Source organism: Oncorhynchus gorbuscha, linkage group LG06 (genome assembly GCF_021184085.1).
Source record: "Oncorhynchus gorbuscha isolate QuinsamMale2020 ecotype Even-year linkage group LG06, OgorEven_v1.0, whole genome shotgun sequence".
Taxonomy (NCBI): Eukaryota; Metazoa; Chordata; class Actinopteri; order Salmoniformes; family Salmonidae; genus Oncorhynchus; species Oncorhynchus gorbuscha.
Window position 1 is genome coordinate 10,107,548 of NC_060178.1, and position 20,075 is coordinate 10,127,622.

Here is a 20,075-nt window from a genome sequence, read left to right on the forward strand (position 1 = left end):
GTGATGTGTGTAGCCTGTATTCCAGGTGATGTGTGTAGCCTGCATTCCAGGTGATGTGTGTAGCCTGTATTCCAGGTGATGTGTGTAGCCTGTATTCCAGGTGATGTGTGTAGCCTGCATTCCAGGTGATGTGTGTAGCCTGTATTCCAGGTGATGTGTGTAGCCTGTATTCCAGGTGATGTGTGTAGCCTGCATTCCAGGTGATGTGTGTAGCTTGTGAAGTCAAGTTAAAAATGGGCCCTGAAGCTCAACACCATACCAATGGCAGTCAAGCCTGTCTGGTTCCATATGGCTCAACCTCTTTAATGTCCGAAAGAGACATAGACAAGATCTCTGATTATCTCCTATTTTTTAAATTATTTAACGAGGTAAGTCAGTTATGAACAAATTCTTACTTATAATGACGGCCTATTTTTTTATTTTACCAAGAAATTCAGTTATGAACTAATTCTTATTTTCAATGACGGCCTGGGTTAACTGCCTGTTCAGGGGCAGAACGACAGATTTGGACCTTGTCAGCTCGGGGGTTTGAACTTGCAACCTTCCTGTTACTAGTACAACGCTCTAACCACTAGGCTACCCTGCCGCCTCTACACTCTAACCACTAAGCTACCCTGCCGCCTCTACACTCTAACCACTAGGCTACCCCAGACGGCCTACCCCCGATGCCGCTGGGCCAATTGTGCACCGCCCTATGGGATTCCCAATCACAGCCGGTTGTGATACAACTTGGAATCAAACCAGGGTCTGTAGTGACACCTCTAGCACTGAGTGCCTTAGACTGCTGCGCTACTCAGGAGCCCCGTTGTAATGGGGAATAGTGAGTTGAAGTGGTCTACTTGAGCGCTTCGGGTTATTTATTTTATTTTTTACCTTTATTTTACTAGGCAAGTCATTTAAGAACAAATTCTTATTTTCAATGACGGCCTAGGAACAGTGGGTTAACTGCCTGTTCAGGGGCAGAACGACAGATTTGTACCTTGTCAGCTCGGGGATTCGAACTTGCAACCTTTCGGTTACTAGTACAACACTCTAACCACTAGGCTACCCTGCCTCCCCATTTATGTTTAGCAAGCCTGATCTCCTCAAGTGAAGTAGGTTGGAAGCTTTTAAAGATTATCCATTTATTAAACACAGCTCTCGGTAAATTTACATCTCAAATCAAATGTTATTGGTCGCGTACACATATTTAGGAGATGTTATCGCGGGTGTAGAAAAATACTTCTGGGAAAAAATAGTTTTATACACCTGATAAGTGCAGTGACATTTGTTGTTTTACAGGGTCAGCCAAAATAGGACAACACCCATGGAGCAAATTTGGGATATGTGCCTTGCTCAAGGACAGATTGACAGATTTTTCACCTTGGGTATTCCAACCAGCAACCTTTTAGGTAATGGTACAACTCTCTAACGGCTAGGCTACCTGCTGCCCTGTGTGTGTTCTAACGGCTAGGCTACCTGCTGCCCTGTGTGTGTTCTAATGGCTAGGCTACCTGCTGCCCTGTGTCAGCTTGTGTTCTAACGGCTAGGCTACCTGCTGCCCTGTGTCAGCTTGTGTTCTAACGGCTAGGCTACCTGCTGCCCTGTGTGTGTTCTAACGGCTAGGCTACCTGCTGCCCTGTGTGTGTTCTAACGGCTAGGCTACCTGCTGCCCTGTGTGTGTTCTAATGGCTAGGCTACCTGCTGCCCTGTGTCAGCTTGTGTTCTAACGGCTAGGCTACCTGCTGCCCTGTGTCAGCTTGTGTTCTAACGGCTAGGCTACCTGCTGCCCTGTGTGTGTTCTAACGGCTAGGCTACCTGCTGCCCTGTGTGTGTTCTAACGGCTAGGCTACCTGCTGCCCTGTGTGTGTTCTAATGGCTAGGCTACCTGCTGCCCTGTGTCAGCTTGTGTTCTAACGGCTAGGCTACCTGCTGCCCTGTGTCAGCTTGTGTTCTAACGGCTAGGCTACCTGCTGCCCTGTGTGTGTTCTAACGGCTAGGCTACCTGCTGCCCTGTGTGTGTTCTAACGGCTAGGCTACCTGCTGCCCTGTGTGTGTTCTAATGGCTAGGCTACCTGCTGCCCTGTGTCAGCTTGTGTTCTAACGGCTAGGCTACCTGCTGCCCTGTGTCAGCTTGTGTTCTAACGGCTAGGCTACCTGCTGCCCTGTGTCAGCTTGTGTTCTAACGGCTAGGCTACCTGCTGCCCTGTGTGTGTTCTAACGGCTAGGCTACCTGCTGCCCTGTGTGTGTTCTAACGGCTAGGCTACTTGCTGCCCTGTGTCAGCTTGTGTTCTAACGGCTAGGCTACCTGCTGCCCTGTGTCAGCTTGTGTTCTAACGGCTAGGCTACCTGCTGCCCTGTGTCAGCTTGTGTTCTAATGGCTAGGCTACCTGCTGCCCTGTGTCAGCTTGTGTTCTAACGGCTAGGCTACCTGCTACCCTGTGTCAGCTTGTGTTCTAACGGCTAGGCTACCTGCTGCCCTGTGTCAGCTTGTGTTCTAACGGCTAGGCTACCTGCTGCCCTGTGTCAGCTTGTGTTCTAACGGCTAGGCTACCTGCTGCCCTGTGTCAGCTTGTGTTCTAACGGCTAGGCTACCTGCTGCCCTGTGTCAGCTTGTGTTCTAACGGCTAGGCTACCTGCTGCCCTGTGTGTGTTCTAACGGCTAGGCTACCTGCTGCCCTGTGTGTGTTCTAATGGCTAGGCTACCTGCTGCCCTGTGTCAGCTTGTGTTCTAACGGCTAGGCTACCTGCTGCCCTGTGTCAGCTTGTGTTCTAACGGCTAGGCTACCTGCTGCCCTGTGTCAGCTTGTGTTCTAACGGCTAGGCTACCTGCTGCCCTGTGTCAGCTTGTGTTCTAACGGCTAGGCTACCTGCTACCCTGTGTCAGCTTGTGTTCTAACGGCTAGGCTACCTGCTACCCTGTGTCAGCTTGTGTCCTAACGGCTAGGCTACCTGCTACCCTGTGTCAGCTTGTGTTCTAACGGCTAGGCTACCTGCTACCCTGTGTCAGCTTGTGTTCTAACGGCTAGGCTACCTGCTACCCTGTGTCAGCTTGTGTCCTAACGGCTAGGCTACCTGCTACCCTGTGTCAGCTTGTGTTCTAACGGCTAGGCTACCTGCTACCCTGTGTCAGCTTGTGTTATAGATCAAGTCGGACACATCAATGTGATTGTTTGCTGTGTTTGAAATGGACTCATTTGTGGGACAGGAAGCACTGAAGCGGTGAGATCACTGAAGGACACTTGAACAAGAGACCCATTGAGGAGGTTCAGAAATATTTTGGATCTAATTTGGAGCCAGTAGCAGCACTACACAATAGAACTGTGGATTGTTAGTTATGAAACCGCCGCTCCTTCAATGTCATTAGTTCTCCTGAAGAGCAGCCTTTATAGTGGTTTTATTTAGTAATGACAGCGTACCATTTGTGAATGAACAGTAAACCTGTAGGCTATTCGGTTGCACCCAAAGATTTAATCAGTTTCATTTCCATGCATGTGGATGGGTGTTGATTCCGGGCGAGAGGGAGAGATCATTTTCTTACCATTTGCATCAGTGTCCATGGAAGTGTTTATCCAGCCAAGTGCTGAAGACAGACAGGAGTAACATCATATGAGTACTGGAAGGTGTGAATACGTGTTTGTCCCACTGAATGATACCCATGTGTTTTATGACAGTGTCTGACTTGAGACGTAACGGCCCAGTCCACTGGGCAACAACAAAAAACTGGTTCAATCAACGTTGTTTCAACATTATCAATGTATTGTGACGTGGAAACCATGTGGAAAATACTGTACATTGGATTTTTTTTAGTGGTGGAATTTCAACCACAGGATTATGTTATCGTGGTAACCACATTTCAACATAGACAAACCTTGTATAAAATATCTGAAATGTCAGATCTTCAACGTTATATCCTCTATCTGAAAATAAATATGCTGGACAGCACCTCGTACTGGAGAGTTGATCTATCTACAGCACCTCCTACTGGAGAGTTGATCTATCTACAGCACCTCCTACTGGAGAGTTGATCTATCTACAGCACCTCCTACTGGAGAGTTGACCTATCTACAGCATCTTCTACTGGAGAGTTGATCTATCTACAGCACCTCCTACTGGAGAGTTGACCTATCTACAGCACCTCCTACTGGAGAGTTGACCTATCTACAGCACCTCCTACTGGAGAGTTGATCTATCTACAGCACCTCCTACTGGAGAGTTGATCTATCTACAGCACCTCCTACTGGAGAGTTGATCTATCTACAGCACCTCCTACTGGAGAGTTGATCTATCTACAGCACCTCCTACTGGAGAGTTGATCTATCTACAGCACCTCCTACTGGAGAGTTGATCTATCTACAGCACCTCCTACTGGAGAGTTGATCTATCTACAGCACCTCCTACTGGAGAGTTGATCTATCTACAGCACCTCCTACTGGAGAGTTGATCTATCTACAGCACCTCCTACTGGAGAGTTGATCTATCTACAGCTTTTCATTTGGTCTCCCATCCAGGGTTTTAACCAAGCTCAGTCCTGCTTAGATATTTGTCACTAACTACTATGTCCTGGGGGAGCTAGGACGCCAGGCAGCACACACAGATCTGGGACCAGGCCATGTCAGTGTATGTCACTCTGGTCCTGGGGGAGCTAGGAAGCCAGGCAGCACACACAGATCTGGGACCGGGCCATGTCAGTGTACATCACTCTGGTCCTGGGGGAGCTAGGACGCCAGGCAGCACACACAGATCTGGGACCGGGCCATGTCAGTGTATGTCACTCTGGTCCTGGGGGAGCTAGGACGCCAGGCAGCACACACAGATCTGGGACCAGGCCATGTCAGTGTACATCACTCTGGTCCTGGGGGAGCTAGGACGCCAGGCAGTACACACAGATCTGGGACCAGGCCATGTCAGTGTATGTCACTCTGGTCCTGGGGGAGCTAGGACGCCAGGCAGCACACACAGATCTGGGACCAGGCCATGTCAGTGTACATCACTGGACGCCAGGCAGCCAGTCACCAAGGGGCTTACTGAACTTCAGAGAACATGGCGTTTTGAATAAAAGTGGAAAGAAAAGAGGATGTTTGGCAGATGAAACCAGGAAATAACTGGCCTGGGGAATCACCAGGCATTCATCTACACTGACCTCAGATCCAGCCCTTCCTACATGACTGGCAAATTTGGCTAAAGTTTTAGAAAGGAAAGATGAAAGAGCGAGCAGGGTTGTGTAACTGACAAAGGGAGAATCACATTCTTACATAACCCTGCTCGCTCATCGCCTATACACTCTTAGAACCTAAAACAGTTCTTCAGCTGTCCCCAGAACCCTTCTTGGTTCTAGGTAGAACCCTTTTGGGTTCCATGTAAAACCCTTTCTGTAGAGGGTTCTACATAGAGCTCCAAAATATAGTATTTTATAGGAGTGTCATCAATCATAGCATATATTACTAAATTTTTTACATTTTTTAAATATAACCTTTTAACGAGGCAAGTCAGTTAAAAAGAAATTCTTATTTACAAGGACGGCCTAGCCCGGACCAATTGTGCCTATGGGACTCCCAATCACTGCCTGACGTGAACCAGGGACTGTAGTGACACCTCTTGCATTGAGATGCAATGCCTGAGAACGCTGAGCCACTCGGGAAGCATTCATCACCACCATCAGATTGCCTGTGGAAGCCTCCATCACCACCATCAGAATGCCTGTGGAAGCCTCCATCACCACCATCAGAATGCCTGTGGAAGCCTCCATCACCACCATCAGAATGCCTGTGGAAGCCTCCATCACCACCATCAGAATGCCTGTGGAAGCCTCCATCACCACCATCAGAAAGCCTGTGGAAGCCTCCATCATCACCATCAGAAAGCCTGTGGAAGCCTCCATCATCACCATCAGAAAGCCTGTGGAAGCCTCCATCATCACCATCAGAAAGCCTGTGGAAGCCTCCATCATCACCATCAGAAAGCCTGTGGAAGCCTCCATCATCACCATCAGAAAGCCTGTGGAAGCCTCCATCATCACCATCAGAAAGCCTGTGGAAGCCTCCATCACCACCATCAGAAAGCCTGTGGAAGCCTCCATCATCACCATCAGAAAGCCTGTGGAAGCCTCCATCACCACCATCAGAAGGCCTGTGGAAGCCTCCATCACCACCATCAGAAGGCCTGTGGAAGCCTCCATCACCACCATCAGAAGGCCTGTGGAAGCCTCCATCACCACCATCAGAATGCCTGTGGAAGCCTCCATCACCACCATCAGATTGCCTGTGGAAGCATTCATCATCACCATCAGAATGCCTGTGGAAGCCTCCATCACCACCATCAGAATGCCTGTGGAAGCCTCCATCACCACCATCAGAATGCCTGTGGAAGCCTCCATCATCACCATCAGAATGCCTGTGGAAGCCTCCATCATCACCATCAGAATGCCTGTGGAAGCCTCCATCACCACCATCAGAATGCCTGTGGAAGCCTCCATCACCACCATCAGAAGGCCTGTGGAAGCCTCCATCATCACCATCAGAAGGCCTGTGGAAGCCTCCATCACCACCATCAGAATGCCTGTGGAAGCCTCCATCACCACCTTCGAAGGCCTGTGGAAGCCTCCATCATCACCATCAGAATGCCTGTGGAAGCCTCCATCACCACCATCAGAAGGCCTGTGGAAGCCTCCATCACCACCATCAGAAGGCCTGTGGAAGCCTCCATCATCACCATCAGAAGGCCTGTGGAAGCCTCCATCATCACCATCAGAAGGCCTGTGGAAGCCTCCCATCATCACCATCAGAAGGCCTGTGGAAGCCTCCATCACCACCATCAGAATGCCTGTGGAAGCCTCCATCACCACCATCAGAATGCTTGTGGAAGCCTTCACCACCACCTTCAAAGGCCTGTGGAAGCCTCCATCACCACCATCAGAAGGCCTGTGGAAGCCTCCATCACCACCATCAGAAGGCCTGTGGAAGCCTCCATCACCACCATCAGAAGGCCTGTGGAAGCCTCCATCACCACCATCAGAAGGCCTGTGGAAGCCTCCATCACCACCATCAGAATGCCTGTGGAAGCCTCCATCACCACCATCAGAAGGCCTGTGGAAGCCTCCATCACCACCATCAGAAGGCCTGTGGAAGCCTCCATCACCACCATCAGAAGGCCTGTGGAAGCCTCCATCACCACCATCAGAAGGCCTGTGGAAGCCTCCATCACCACCATCAGAAGGCCTGTGGAAGCCTCGATCGATACAGCCATGCTTAGACCTCCACACTTGGAACTCCAAATCAACCAATAAACCACCTTCACCTTACGTCACAGTGATTAGAGAAGAGAAGCATTGATGAAAATCATTTCCCAGGAGATCTATTTTTCACTGAGAGCACAAAACATTAAGGACACCTGCTCTTTCCATGACATGTACATTTACATTTAAGTCATTTAGCAGACGCTCTTATCCAGAGCGACTTACAAATTGGACATAGACTGACTAGGTGAAACCAGCTGAAAGCAATGACCCTTTATTGATTTAATTTGTTAAATCCATTTCAATCCGTGTAGATGAAGGGGAGGAGACGGGTGGTTAAAGAAGAATTTTTAAGCCTCGAGACAATTGAGACATGGATTGTGTGTGTGTACCATTCAGAGGGTGAACGGGCAAGACAAAATATTTACGTGCCTTTGAACGGGGTATGGTAGTAGGTACCAGGCGCAACGGTTTGTGTCAAGAATTGCAACGCTTCTAGGTTTTCCCCGTTCAACAGTTTCCTGTGTGTATCAAGAATGATCCACCACCCCAAGCTAACCAGTCAACTGTTCGCATGCCTTTCTTACCTCATACAGCCACACAGTCTGCTGATGTTTTTCTCATTAACAACTCTCCAGTCTCAGAGTAGGGTCACAATGCTAGTAGTAGGTAATGAAAGATGTTGTTGTTGTTTAAGGTCAGGGTGCGCTAATGTAGGCTGTGTACCAGTTTAGTGGTTTGACAGGAAACCACTCACGACAAGCAGGAAACCACTCACGACAAGCAGGAAACCACTCACGACAAGCAGGAAACCACTCACGACAAGCAGGAAACCACTCATGACAAGCAGGAAACCACGAAACAACAAGCAGGAAACCACTCACAACAAGCAGGAAACCACTCACGACAAACAGGAAATCACTCACGACGACAAGCAGGAAACCACTCATGACGACAAGCAGGAAACCGCTCACGACAAGCAGGAAACCACTCACGACAAGCATGAAACCACTCACGACAAGCAGGAAACCACTCATGACGACAAGCAGGAAACCACTCACGACAAGCAGGAAACCACTCACGACAAGCAGGAAACCACTCACGACGACAAGCAGGAAACCACTCACGACGACAAGCAGGAAACCACTCACGACAAGCAGGAAACCACTCGCGACAAGCAGGAAACCACTCGCGACAAGCAGGAAACCACTCGCGACAAGCAGGAAACCACTCGCGACAAGCAGGAAACCACTCATGACAAGCAGGAAACCACTCACAACAAGCAGGAAACCACTCACAACAAGCAGGAAACCACTCACGACAAACAGGAAACCACTCACGACGACAAGCAGGAAACCACTCATGACGACAAGCAGGAAACCGCTCACGACAAGCAGGAAACCACTCACGACAAGCATGAAACCACTCACGACAAGCAGGAAACCACTCATGACGACAAGCAGGAAACCACTCACGACAAGCAGGAAACCACTCACGACAAGCAGGAAACCACTCACGACAAGCAGGAAACCACTCACGACGACAAGCAGGAAACCACTCACGACAAGCAGGAAACCACTCGCGACAAGCAGGAAACCACTCGCGACAAGCAGGAAACCACTCGCGACAAGCAGGAAACCACTCGCGACAAGCAGGAAACCACTCGCGACAAGCAGGAAACCACTCGTGACAAGCAGGAAACCACTCACGACAAGCAGGAAACCACTCACGACAAGCAGGAAACCACTCACGACAAGCAGGAAACCACTCGTGACAAGCAGGAAACCACTCGTGACAAGCAGGAAACCACTCATGCCGACAAGCAGGAAACCACTCACGACGACAAGCAGGAAACCACTCACGACAAGCAGGAAACCACTCATGACGACAAGCAGGAAACCACTCACGACAAGCAGGAAACCACTCGTGACAAGCAGGAAACCACTCGTGACAAGCAGGAAACCACTCGTGACAAGCAGGAAACCACTCACGACAAGCAGGAAACCACTCACGACAAGCAGGAAACCACTCACGACAAGCAAAAACCACTCACGACAAGCAGGAAACCACTCGTGACAAGCAGGAAACCACTCGTGACAAGCAGGAAACCACTCATGCCGACAAGCAGGAAACCACTCACGACGACAAGCAGGAAACCACTCACGACAAGCAGGAAACCACTCATGACGACAAGCAGGAAACCACTCACGACAAGCAGGAAACCACTCACGACAAGCAGGAAACCACTCGTGACAAGCAGGAAACCACTCGTGACAAGCAGGAAACCACTCGTGACAAGCAGGAAACCACTCGTGACAAGCAGGAAACCACTCACGACAAGCAGGAAACCACTCACGACAAGCAGGAAACCACTCACGACAAGCAGGACCACCCCCCCCACCCTCCTCCCCCACCCCTGTTCCCTCCACCCATGCTCTGTTTGTTACTCTAGGTGTTCCACAGCATGGCATTTCCCATTGACTTTGCATCTGCTAAAACTACAGAAAGGAAAAAGCCCTTTTTGAAACTGTTCTGAAAAGAAAGGCGCACGTGGGAAGTTGTGTTAGGAAATAATTGCATTAGCCACACATGCTAAGGACCAACCTTCCCTGGGACATGGAGTATATAAGGCTTTTCACACCCCTGAGCTGAGTGAAACCAAGCTGCCTGGTTGTGAATCCATCATTGTTTCTGAAAAGGCCAATGTGAAAAGGACATATCAGCTGGCAGCACAGTACGGTCTGACTAGGCAACAACGAGTAGAAAAGGTTGTGTACTTGTGTGTGAGTGATGTATTAATCGTTTAGTTTTCTCAGTCTGTGATGGGGTGTTCTGTTCTGTCACCTCAGGCTGATGATGATGATGATGATGGACCAACAGGAGCAGAGTGATGACATCGGTGTCCTGAGCCCGCTGGAGTTGCTGACCGAGGACGCCAAGGAGGACGATGGGCACTGCCAACCACAGTTCAGGTGAGGCATCTCCTCTTCTCTGACACCGATCTAGGATCAGCTAAATCCTCCCAATACCTCCTCAATGATCATTTTAAAGCGGACTCCAGAGTGGTAAACAGATGGATAGTGTCCCCCCATGCTGTCACGAGGGGCCGTTAAAGACAGGGAGGCAAATTAGCAACTAGCATTATAATGTACAGTGATATCTCCACCTCTTTCTGCCCGTATTCAAGAACCCTGTCCGCTCCTCTTGGAACTGCCTCTCCCGGATCCGGGAGAATTGCCATCAACTGACACTAATTAGCATAACGCAACGGACAAAGTAATATTACTAGAAAATATTCATATTCATGAAATCACAAGTGAAATATATTGAAACACATATTAGCCTTTTGTTAATCACCCTGTCATCTCAGATTTTGAAATTATGCTTTACAGCCAAAGCAAGACAAGCGTTTGTGTAAGTTTATCGATAGCATAGCATTATGCCAAGCTAGTAGCAGGCAGCTTGGTCACGAAAATCAGAAAAGCAATCAAATTCAATGGTTTACCTTTGAGACTCTCAGTTAGACAGCAAATGTTTATTTTGTCCCATAAAGATTATTTTTATTGCCGAAATACCTCCATTTGTACATCACGTTTGGTTGAGAAATCCACCGGAAACTGCGGTCACGACAAAGCTGGAAAATATTCCAAATTAGATCCATAATATCTACAGAAACATGGCAAACGTTTTTTATAATCAATGAGGTGTTTTTCAAATATCTATTCGATAATATATCAACCGGGACAGGTGGCTTCTTAGTAGGAAAGAGAGAAACAATGGCTGCATTTGTCTATTACGCACAAAACACTCTGAGAGCCTCCAGCTGACTACTGACGCAATGTTGTCGTTCAGGCTCATTTTTCAAAATAAAAGCCTGAAACTATGTATTGTGACACTAGACACATTAGGGAAGCCATAGAAAAATGAATCTGTTTGATATCCCATTTACTGCTCAATAGGGATGCATAGGAACGCAGAGCTTTCTAAATAAGAGTCCCGTCCTGATTGGATTTTTCTCAGACTTTCGCCTGCAATTTCAGTTCTGTTATACTCGCAGACAATATTTTTACAGTTTTGGAAACTTTAGAGTTTTCTATCCTAAACTGTCAATTATATCCATATTCTAGCATCTTGTCCTGACAAAATAGCCTGTTTACTTTGGGAATGTTATTTTTCCAAAAATGAAAATAGTGCCCCCTAGTTTCAAAAGGTTATTAAGTAGCCAACAAGTCCCCACCTGAATTCTGCTCCAGTCTGCAGGCCCCTGTGTGTACAGAAGGAGTTAGTAGCTTAGAATACAACAAAGGACTGCCAAACACTGGCAGCTTGCCCATCAAAGACAGTTAAAGGTCTCTGTGGTCTGTTTCCCTTTCCCTTCCTATTTATTTCCGTTGGCATCGAGTAGAATAGAATCACACCTTGTGATTCAACATTGGTGACTAGGTGGGAAGACTGTCTCGAGGTCTGGGTGGGGTACCAGTACAGAGTCTATGTGGAGGTTATATAGAGGGGGCACTGGTTTGTCGAGGTAATGGAGGTCAAATGTACATGTAGGTAGAGTTATTATACTATTCATTTCTAGGATTACAACAGTTCATCCAAGTGTTTTGATATATATCAGACTTCAAATCGCAGTATTTGTTTTAAAAAAAATTATGTTTGATTATTGTCTCATATCATGTAGCCCTAACACGCACGCACGCACGCACGCACGCACGCACGCACGCACGCACGCACACACACACACACACACACACACACACACACACACACACACACTCTCAGTGTGAATGCTGTACCCTGCCACAGTACTAGAGTACAGACAGCCTGTTTGTCTTTGGGTTGACATGATGCCACTGCCAGCAGAAATGTCTCCTCCTCTCTTCCTCTTCCTGTCTGTCTGCTCCTCCCGCATTATAAAAGCCAGCAGGTTGCAGGACAAACACACAGTTTGGGATTAACTGTCTCTCTCTCAGCCCACCCGGATCACTTCAGCTCACTGACTAGACTAGAGAACCACACTAGTACAGCTTGTATCCTGTCTAAATTGTGCAGAGCTGTGCCTCCCCACCGGAGACTGGGGTTCAATCCCCTCTCTCTCTTTTTGACTTTCTTTGTTTTTTCTTCTATTGTGTTATTGACTGTATGTTTGTTTTACTCCATGTGTAACTCTGTTGTTGTTGTTTGTGTTGAACTGCTTTGCTTTATCTTGGCCAGGTCGCAGCTGTAAATGAGAACTTGTTCTCAACTAGCTTACCTGGTTAAATAAAGGTGAAATAAAATAATGAATTCTCACTTTATCTCCTTCTATATTAAGTATATACCTGTCTATTAAACCATATAAAAATACTAAAGGTTGAGTGGAAGAAGTAGCATTAATAACCCAATGTTTCCCCCCTAGATTGTCTCACGTTCCCCCAACTTCCACGTCTCGTTGTCGCTCGGTTATTTTTCAGAACGATCGTGAGAAGGTCTAGAAGTCGAGGTCACTTCCTGATGCTACCAACCAGGGCTCTATGGATCAGCTGAGATGAAGGTCACTTCCAGATGCTACCAACCAGGGCTCTATGGATCAGCTGAGATGGAGGTCACTTCCTGATGCTACCAACCAGGGCTCTATGGATCAGCTGAGATGGAGGTCACTTCCTGATGCTACCAACCAGGGCTCTATGGATCAGCTGAGATGGAGGTCACTTCCTGATGCTACCAACCAGGGCTCTATGGATCAGCTGAGATGGAGGTCACTTCCTGATGCTACCAACCAGGGCTCTATGGATCAGCTGAGATGAAGGTCACTTCCTGATGCTACCAACCAGGGCTCTATGGATCAGCTGAGATGGAGGTCACTTCCTGATGCTACCAACCAGGGCTCTATGGATCAGCTGAGATGGAGATCACTTCCTGATGCTACCAACCTGGGCCGGCTGTATGGATCAGCTGAGATGGAGGTCACTTCCTGATGCTACCAACCAGGGCTCTATGGATCAGCTGAGATGGAGTTCACTTCCTGATGCTACCAACCAGGGCCGGCTGTATGGATCAGCTGAGATGGAGGTCACCACTAAATAAAAGTTTAGTTCTGTCACAGATTTTTTTTTTTTTATCCCATAAAGGTGGTTGGGAACCACTGGTCTAGCCAGTTAACTAAACCTGTAGCAATCGTGGCTGAAAACCGACCGGGTACACCGGGCTCATGCCCAGGGACCATGATCCTCCAGGGGGTACGACTCCAAATTAGGAAAGTGTTCCTAATGTTTTGTACACTCCGTGTATATGCGTATTTGGTGTGGCTCACAGATGGAATACATTACAGATGACTGTGGCGAATGGGAGCTGTTTAATATTCTTGATGTAACATGTCCTTGGTTCAGTTCAGCCTTTTCTTTTCCCTGAAGGCAGGGAGTGGAGGGAGGTCTTGGCCCACAGTGGTGTCATCATACCTACCCAGCCTTGTGATCCTAGGTTGGCAAAGGCAGGTCAGCTTCTCAGTTAGCAGTTTTATCTATGAAAAAAAGATTGTAGTCAGAGTGCAGTATAACTGGGGAGGCAGGGTATCCTGGTGGTTAGAGTGTTGGACTAGTAACCGAAAGGTTGCAAGTTCGAATCCCCGAGCTCACTAGGTACAAATCTGTCGTTCTGCCCCTGAACCCACTGTTCCTAGGTCGTCATTGTAAATAAGAATTTGTTCTTAACTGACTTGCCTAGTTAAATAAAGGTTAAAAATAAAATAAATGCAGTTATTCTGCAATTACTATGTCCAAAATAAATTGTAGTTACAATACTGCAATGATTTTCTTTAGCCAAAAAGTTGTCTAACGTTAACTATTATTTTTGCCTCAATCACACTACACCTTAATCACCTTAATCACCTTAATCACCTTAATCACCTTAATCACCTTAATCACCTTAATCACCTTAATCAAACGATGAATCCAGCGGTCAAACGATTGAAGACCGGGTGGCAGGTAGCCTGGTGGTTAGAGTGTAGAGGTGGCAGGTAGCCTAGTGGTTAGAGTGTAGAGGTGGCAGGTAGCCTAGTGGTTAGAGTGTAGAGGTGGCAGGTAGCCTAGTGGTTAGAGTGTAGAGGTGGCAGGTAGCCTAGTGGTTAGAGTGTAGAGATAATAATATGGCAGGTAGCCTGGTGGTTAGAGTGTAGAGGTGGCAGGTAGCCTAGTGGTTAGAGTGTAGAGGTGGCAGGTAGCCTAGTGGTTAAAGGGTGGCAGGTAGCCTAGTGGTTAGAGTGTAGAGGTGGCAGGTAGCCTAGTGGTTAGAGTGTAGAGGTGGCAGGTAGCCTAGTGGTTAGAGTGTAGAGGTGGCAGGTAGCCTAGTGGTTAGAGTGTAGAGATGGCAGGTAGCCTAGTGGTTAGAGTGTAGAGGTGGCAGGTAGCCTAGTGGTTAGAGTGTAGAGGTGGCAGGTAGCCTAGTGGTTAGAGTGTAGAGGAGGCAGGGTAGCCTAGTGGTTAGAGTGTAGAGGTGGCAGGTAGCCTAGTGGTTAGAGTGTAGAGATAATAATATGGCAGGTAGCCTAGTGGTTAGAGTGTAGAGGTGGCAGGTAGCCTAGTGGTTAGAGTGTAGAGGAGGCAGGGTAGCCTAGTGGTTAGAGTGTAGAGGTGGCAGGTAGCCTGGTGGTTAGAGTGTAGAGGCGGCAGGTAGCCTAGTGGTTAGAGTGTAGAGGTGGCAGGTAGCCTGGTGGTTAGAGTGTAGAGGCGGCAGGTAGCCTGGTGGTTAGAGTGTAGAGGTGGCAGGTAGCCTGGTGGTTAGAGTGTAGAGGCGGCAGGTAGCCTAGTGGTTAGAGTGTAGAGGTGGCAGGTAGCCTGGTGGTTAGTGTAGAGGCGGCAGGTAGCCTGGTGGTTAGAGTGTAGAGGTGGCAGGTAGCCTGGTGGTTAGAGTGTAGAGGTGGCAGGTAGCCTGGTGGTTAGAGTGTAGAGGTGGCAGGTAGCCTGGTGGTTAGAGTGTAGAGGTGGCAGGTAGCCTAGTGGTTAGAGTGTAGAGATGGCAGGTAGCCTGGTGGTTAGAGTGTAGAGGTGGCAGGTAGCCTGGTGGTTAGAGTGTAGAGGTGGCAGGTAGCCTAGTGGTTAGAGTGTAGAGGTGGCAGGTAGCCTAGTGGTTAGAGTGTAGAGGTGGCAGGTAGCCTGGTGGTTAGAGTGTAGAGGCGGCAGGTAGCCTGGTGGTTAGAGTGTAGAGTTGGCAGGTAGCCTAGTGGTTAGAGTGTAGAGGTGGCAGGTAGCCTAGTGGTTAGAGTGTAGAGATGGCAGGTAGCCTGGTGGTTAGAGTGTAGAGGTGGCAGGTAGCCTGGTGGTTAGAGTGTAGAGGTGGCAGGTAGCCTAGTGGTTAGAGTGTAGAGGTGGCAGGTAGCCTAGTGGTTAGAGTGTAGAGGTGGCAGGTAGCCTGGTGGTTAGAGTGTAGAGGTGGCAGGTAGCCTGGTGGTTAGAGTGTAGAGGTGGCAGGTAGCCTTGTGGTTAGAGTGTAGAGGTGGCACGTAGCCTTGTGGTTAGAGTGTAGAGGTGGCACGTAGCCTGGTGGTTAGAGTGTAGAGGTGGCAGGTAGCCTGGTGGTTAGAGTGTAGAGGTGGCAAGGTAGCCTGGTGGTTAGAGTGTAGAGGTGGCAGGTAGCCTGGTGGTTAGAGTGTAGAGGTGGCAGGTAGCCTGGTGGTTAGAGTGTAGAGATGGCAAGGTAGCCTAGTGGTTAGAGTGTAGAGGTGGCAGGTAGCCTGGTGGTTAGAGCTTTGGACTGGTAACCGAAATGGTTGCAAGATCAAATCGCTGAGCTGACAAGGTACACATCTGTCATTCTACCCCCTGAATAAGGCAGTTAACCCACTGTTCCCCTGAATAAGGCAGTTTATACCGTGTTCCTAGGCCGTCATTGAAAACTGACTTCCCGAGTTTAAAAAAGACTGATATTCTGACATTTTTTTGAAAGCGCAATGTCAGTTTTTATTAGAGTCAGTATATCAATGTAACGTTATTGATCTGTCAGTTTCCATAGGTAATTCCCTACTTTTCACACTGACACGGTATAAACAGCTCTACAGGCTTCACTGCCATGGTGCACGACACTATGCTCATCATGTCTTAGCAAGATCAGATGGTGACAGGAGTCCCAGCAGGGTCAGACAGCCAGGGAAGTCCAGTCTACAGAGTTCACGTGAATTTTGCAAATATATTATAACAATCAGTGAATAGTTACAAAGTTCCATCTTGATTTGATGGCTAGACCTTCAGTACAGTAGCTACAGGACAGCAGCTTAAAGCCACAGTATGAGATCTGGGAATTATGGTCATTTAAAACTATTCAACCATTGATTGGATAATCCCAATCAACCTATACCAATGGACACCAAGGTCATTCTTCGTCATGCCTTATCTGAGCAGGATAAAATGGTGGCAGGAGTCTCATCAGGGGTCAGGCATCCAGGGAAGACCAGTGAATTATTTTTCCAATGCCACACTTTATTCTCTCTGTGCAGCAATGGACAAGCCAGAAACTATTTCATGTCAGTTTGACGAAACCTCTAAAGATGATTTCCGAACTGAATCAAGTGTTGATAGAGGCTTTTCCCGATGACACAAAACATAGCAAACAAAAATGTGAGGAAGACCTGCGAGACGCTACTGATGATGATGAATGCGTACAGATGTGTGTGTGAAGGCCCAGTCGTGTTCATATCATCTCAGACATACACTACTGCAGCTTAAAGCCATACAGAGAAGGTACTACATGTTCATGTCATCTCAGACATACACTACTGCAGCTTAAAGCCATACAGAGAAGGTACTACATGTTCAAAAAACTGCAAAAAATAAATAAATAAATAAAGGGAACACTTAAACAACACAATGTAGATCCAAGTCAATCACACTTCTGTGAAATCAAACTGTCCACTAGGTTTGATTCATTACCAGACTAAGGGTATACTGGATGTATCACTAGGTTTGATTCATTACCAGACTAAGGGTATACTGGATGTATCACTAGGTTTGATTCATTACCAGACTAAGGGTATACTGGATGTATCACTAGGTTTGATTCATTACCAGACTAAGGGTATAATGGATGTATCACTAGGTTTGATTCATTACAAGACTAAGGGTATAATGGATGTATCACTAGGTTTGATTCATTACCAGACTAAGGGTATAATGGATGTATCACTAGGTTGATTCATTACCAGACTAAGGGTATAATGGATGTATCACTAGGTTGATTCATTACCAGACTAAGGGTATACTGGATGTATCACTAGGTTTGATTCATTACCAGACTAAGGGTATAATGGATGTATCACTAGGTTGATTCATTACCAGACTAAGGGTATAATGGATGTATCACTAGGTTTGATTCATTACCAGACTAAGGGTATAATGGATGTATCACTAGGTTGATTCATTACCAGACTAAGGGTATAATGGATGTATCACTAGGTTGATTCATTACCAGACTAAGGGTATAATGGATGTATCACTAGGTTTGATTCATTACCAGACTAAGGGTATAATGGATGTATCACTAGGTTGATTCATTACCAGACTAAGGGTATAATGGATGTATCACTAGGTTGATTCATTACCAGACTAAGGGTATAATGGATGTATCACTAGGTTTGATTCATTACCAGACTAAGGGTATAATGGATGTATCACTAGGTTGATTCATTACCAGACTAAGGGTATAATGGATGTATCACTAGGTTGATTCATTACCAGACTAAGGGTATAATGGATGTATCACTAGGTTTGATTCATTACCAGACTAAGGGTATAATGGATGTATCACTAGGTTTGATTCATTACAAGACTAAGGGTATAATGGATGTATCACTAGGTTGATTCATTACCAGACTAAGGGTATAATGGATGTATCACTAGGTTGATTCATTACCAGACTAAGGGTATACTGGATGTATCACTAGGTTTGATTCATTACCAGACTACGGGTATAATGGATGTATCACTAGGTTTGATTCATTACCAGACTAAGGGTATACTGGATGTATCACTAGGTTGATTCATTACCAGACTAAGGGTATACTGGATGTATCACTAGGTTGATTCATTACCAGACTAAGGGTATACTGGATGTATCACTAGGTTGATTCATTACCAGACTAAGGGTATACTGGATGTATCACTAGGTTTGATTCATTACCAGACTACGGGTATAATGGATGTATCACTAGGTTTGATTCATTACCAGACTAAGGGTATAATGGATGTATCACTAGGTTTGATTCATTACCAGACTAAGGGTATACTGGGAAACATTCATAAGGTCTGGGTGTCTTATATGGAAATACTATACGACAAAACCGGACTGTATTGAAAACATTAGATTTGTGTTGTCAAGCTGATTTGGGGGATTATGGCTCAGATGCAAAAGGCACAACTCTCTCCTGCCATTTTGTGGGTATTCATTGTTTCATAACTTCATTGTTTTCTATGTCTAAAACTTCCCCATTACAAATATCACCAGTTGTAGACTATATGGACTCTTTAATTCTAACAGGTTTCATTTCGAATCTGCAATGTTTATTTGGTTATGGTAATTTCAGTAATTTTTCTATCATGTGTCGTTGTCGGAGTGGACATGTGTTTTGCAGAAATCACAACCTACACTTGTGAGAAACACGTTTTTGTTTATTTCCTTCCGTTTTGTCAATTTATTAATAGTCTTTTATTTGAAAAATCTCCTGTCAACGATGAGTAAGGACGCGCACCTGATTACGCAGTATGACTAGTCGACCTGCCCCCTTAGCTAGTCACTGATGTCCTAACTAACCCCAGAACCACAGGAGAATTGATGTTCTAACTAAGCCCAGAACCACAGGAGAATTGATGTTCTAACTAACCCCAGAACCACAGGAGAATTGATGTCCTAACTAACCCCAGAACCACAGGAGAATTGATGTCCTAACTAACCCCAGAACCACAGGAGAATTGATGTCCTAACTAACCCCAGAACCACAGGAGAATTGATGTTCTAACTAACCCCAGAACCACAGGAGAATTGATGTCCTAACTAACCCCAGAACCACAGGAGAAGCACATATCTTTCTACCCTCCTACTAGGTGGAGTCACCTCCTTGCATATCTACATAGCCAACACATCTCTGTTGCTAGTCAGGAACCTAAATTGGTTCCTCTCACTGGTGTATTCATGGCCCCGCTTCCTGCTGGAATCTTTGTGGGCATGAAAGAACATGTGTCTAATAGGAATGTTCCTTCTCACTTCATCTGACCTGACCTCAAGCCAAATTCCTGACTGAAACCAGACTGTTGCCCTTTGCCTCCCTCCATAGGATCCATGTGATTTAACAATACCATGTTCGACAGAATGTAAACTCCCTGCATCCCCCATTGTCTCACTCGGTAACTTTCCATGCCCCTAGTTCTTACCCAAGCTCCAATGACCCCAAAATATAGTTTGAGTTTTAAATGTTTTTTTTTACAGGGACATGTGCACATTAATCAACATTTAATCAGCATTTATGTAAAGTAATCAATACGTTCTAGTATAGTGTCGTCTGAATAAGTGTATTTCAAACGAGAATCCAACAACCAGAACCACAGGAGAGTTGATGTTCTAACTAACCACAGGAGAATTGATGTTCTAACTAACCTCAGAACCACAGGAGAATTGATGTTCTAACTAACCTCAGAACCACAGGAGAATTGATGTTCTAACTAACCTCAGAACCACAGGAGAATTGATGTTCTAACTAACCTCAGAACCACAGGAGAATTGATGTTCTAACTAACCCCAGAACCACAGGAGAATTGATGTTTAACTAACCCCAGAACCACAGGAGAATTGATGTTCTAACTAACCCCAGAACACCCCAGAACCATAGGAGAATTGATG

General features: G+C 46.6%; 2 protein-coding genes across 3 annotated transcripts in view; both read left to right on the forward strand.

Annotated features, from left to right (window-relative positions):
* LOC124037511 (GRAM domain-containing protein 2A-like) overlaps nucleotides 1–20,075 on the forward strand; it is a 70,883-nt gene that overhangs the window by 13,684 nt on the left and 37,124 nt on the right. The window contains exons 2-3 of one of the 2 annotated variants that reach the window (XM_046352286.1): nucleotides 1,282–1,391; nucleotides 10,064–10,186. In XM_046352286.1, coding sequence (XP_046208242.1) covers nucleotides 10,068–10,186 — 119 coding nt within the window. In that variant the 5' untranslated portion in view covers nucleotides 1,282–1,391; nucleotides 10,064–10,067. The remainder of the gene's footprint in view (nucleotides 1–1,281; nucleotides 1,392–10,063; nucleotides 10,187–20,075) is intronic. The other variant, XM_046352287.1, reaches the window with a different exon arrangement.
* Nucleotides 8,054–9,666, forward strand: LOC124037385 (protein starmaker-like). The gene is made up of 2 exons (XM_046352088.1): nucleotides 8,054–9,286; nucleotides 9,319–9,666. The coding sequence occupies exons 1-2, from the start codon at nucleotides 8,054–8,056 to the stop codon at nucleotides 9,664–9,666; spliced, it is 1,581 nt and encodes a 526-aa protein (XP_046208044.1).

Bases quoted from the DNA above. Each gene is read 5' to 3' on its own strand.
- LOC124037385 (XM_046352088.1), top strand. From the start codon at position 8,054: ATGACAAGCAGGAAACCACGAAACAACAAGCAGGAAACCACTCACAAC. The intron at 9,287-9,318 runs GTGACAAGCAGG...CGTGACAAGCAG, and splicing joins CGACAAGCAGGAAACCACTC to GAAACCACTCATGCCGACAA.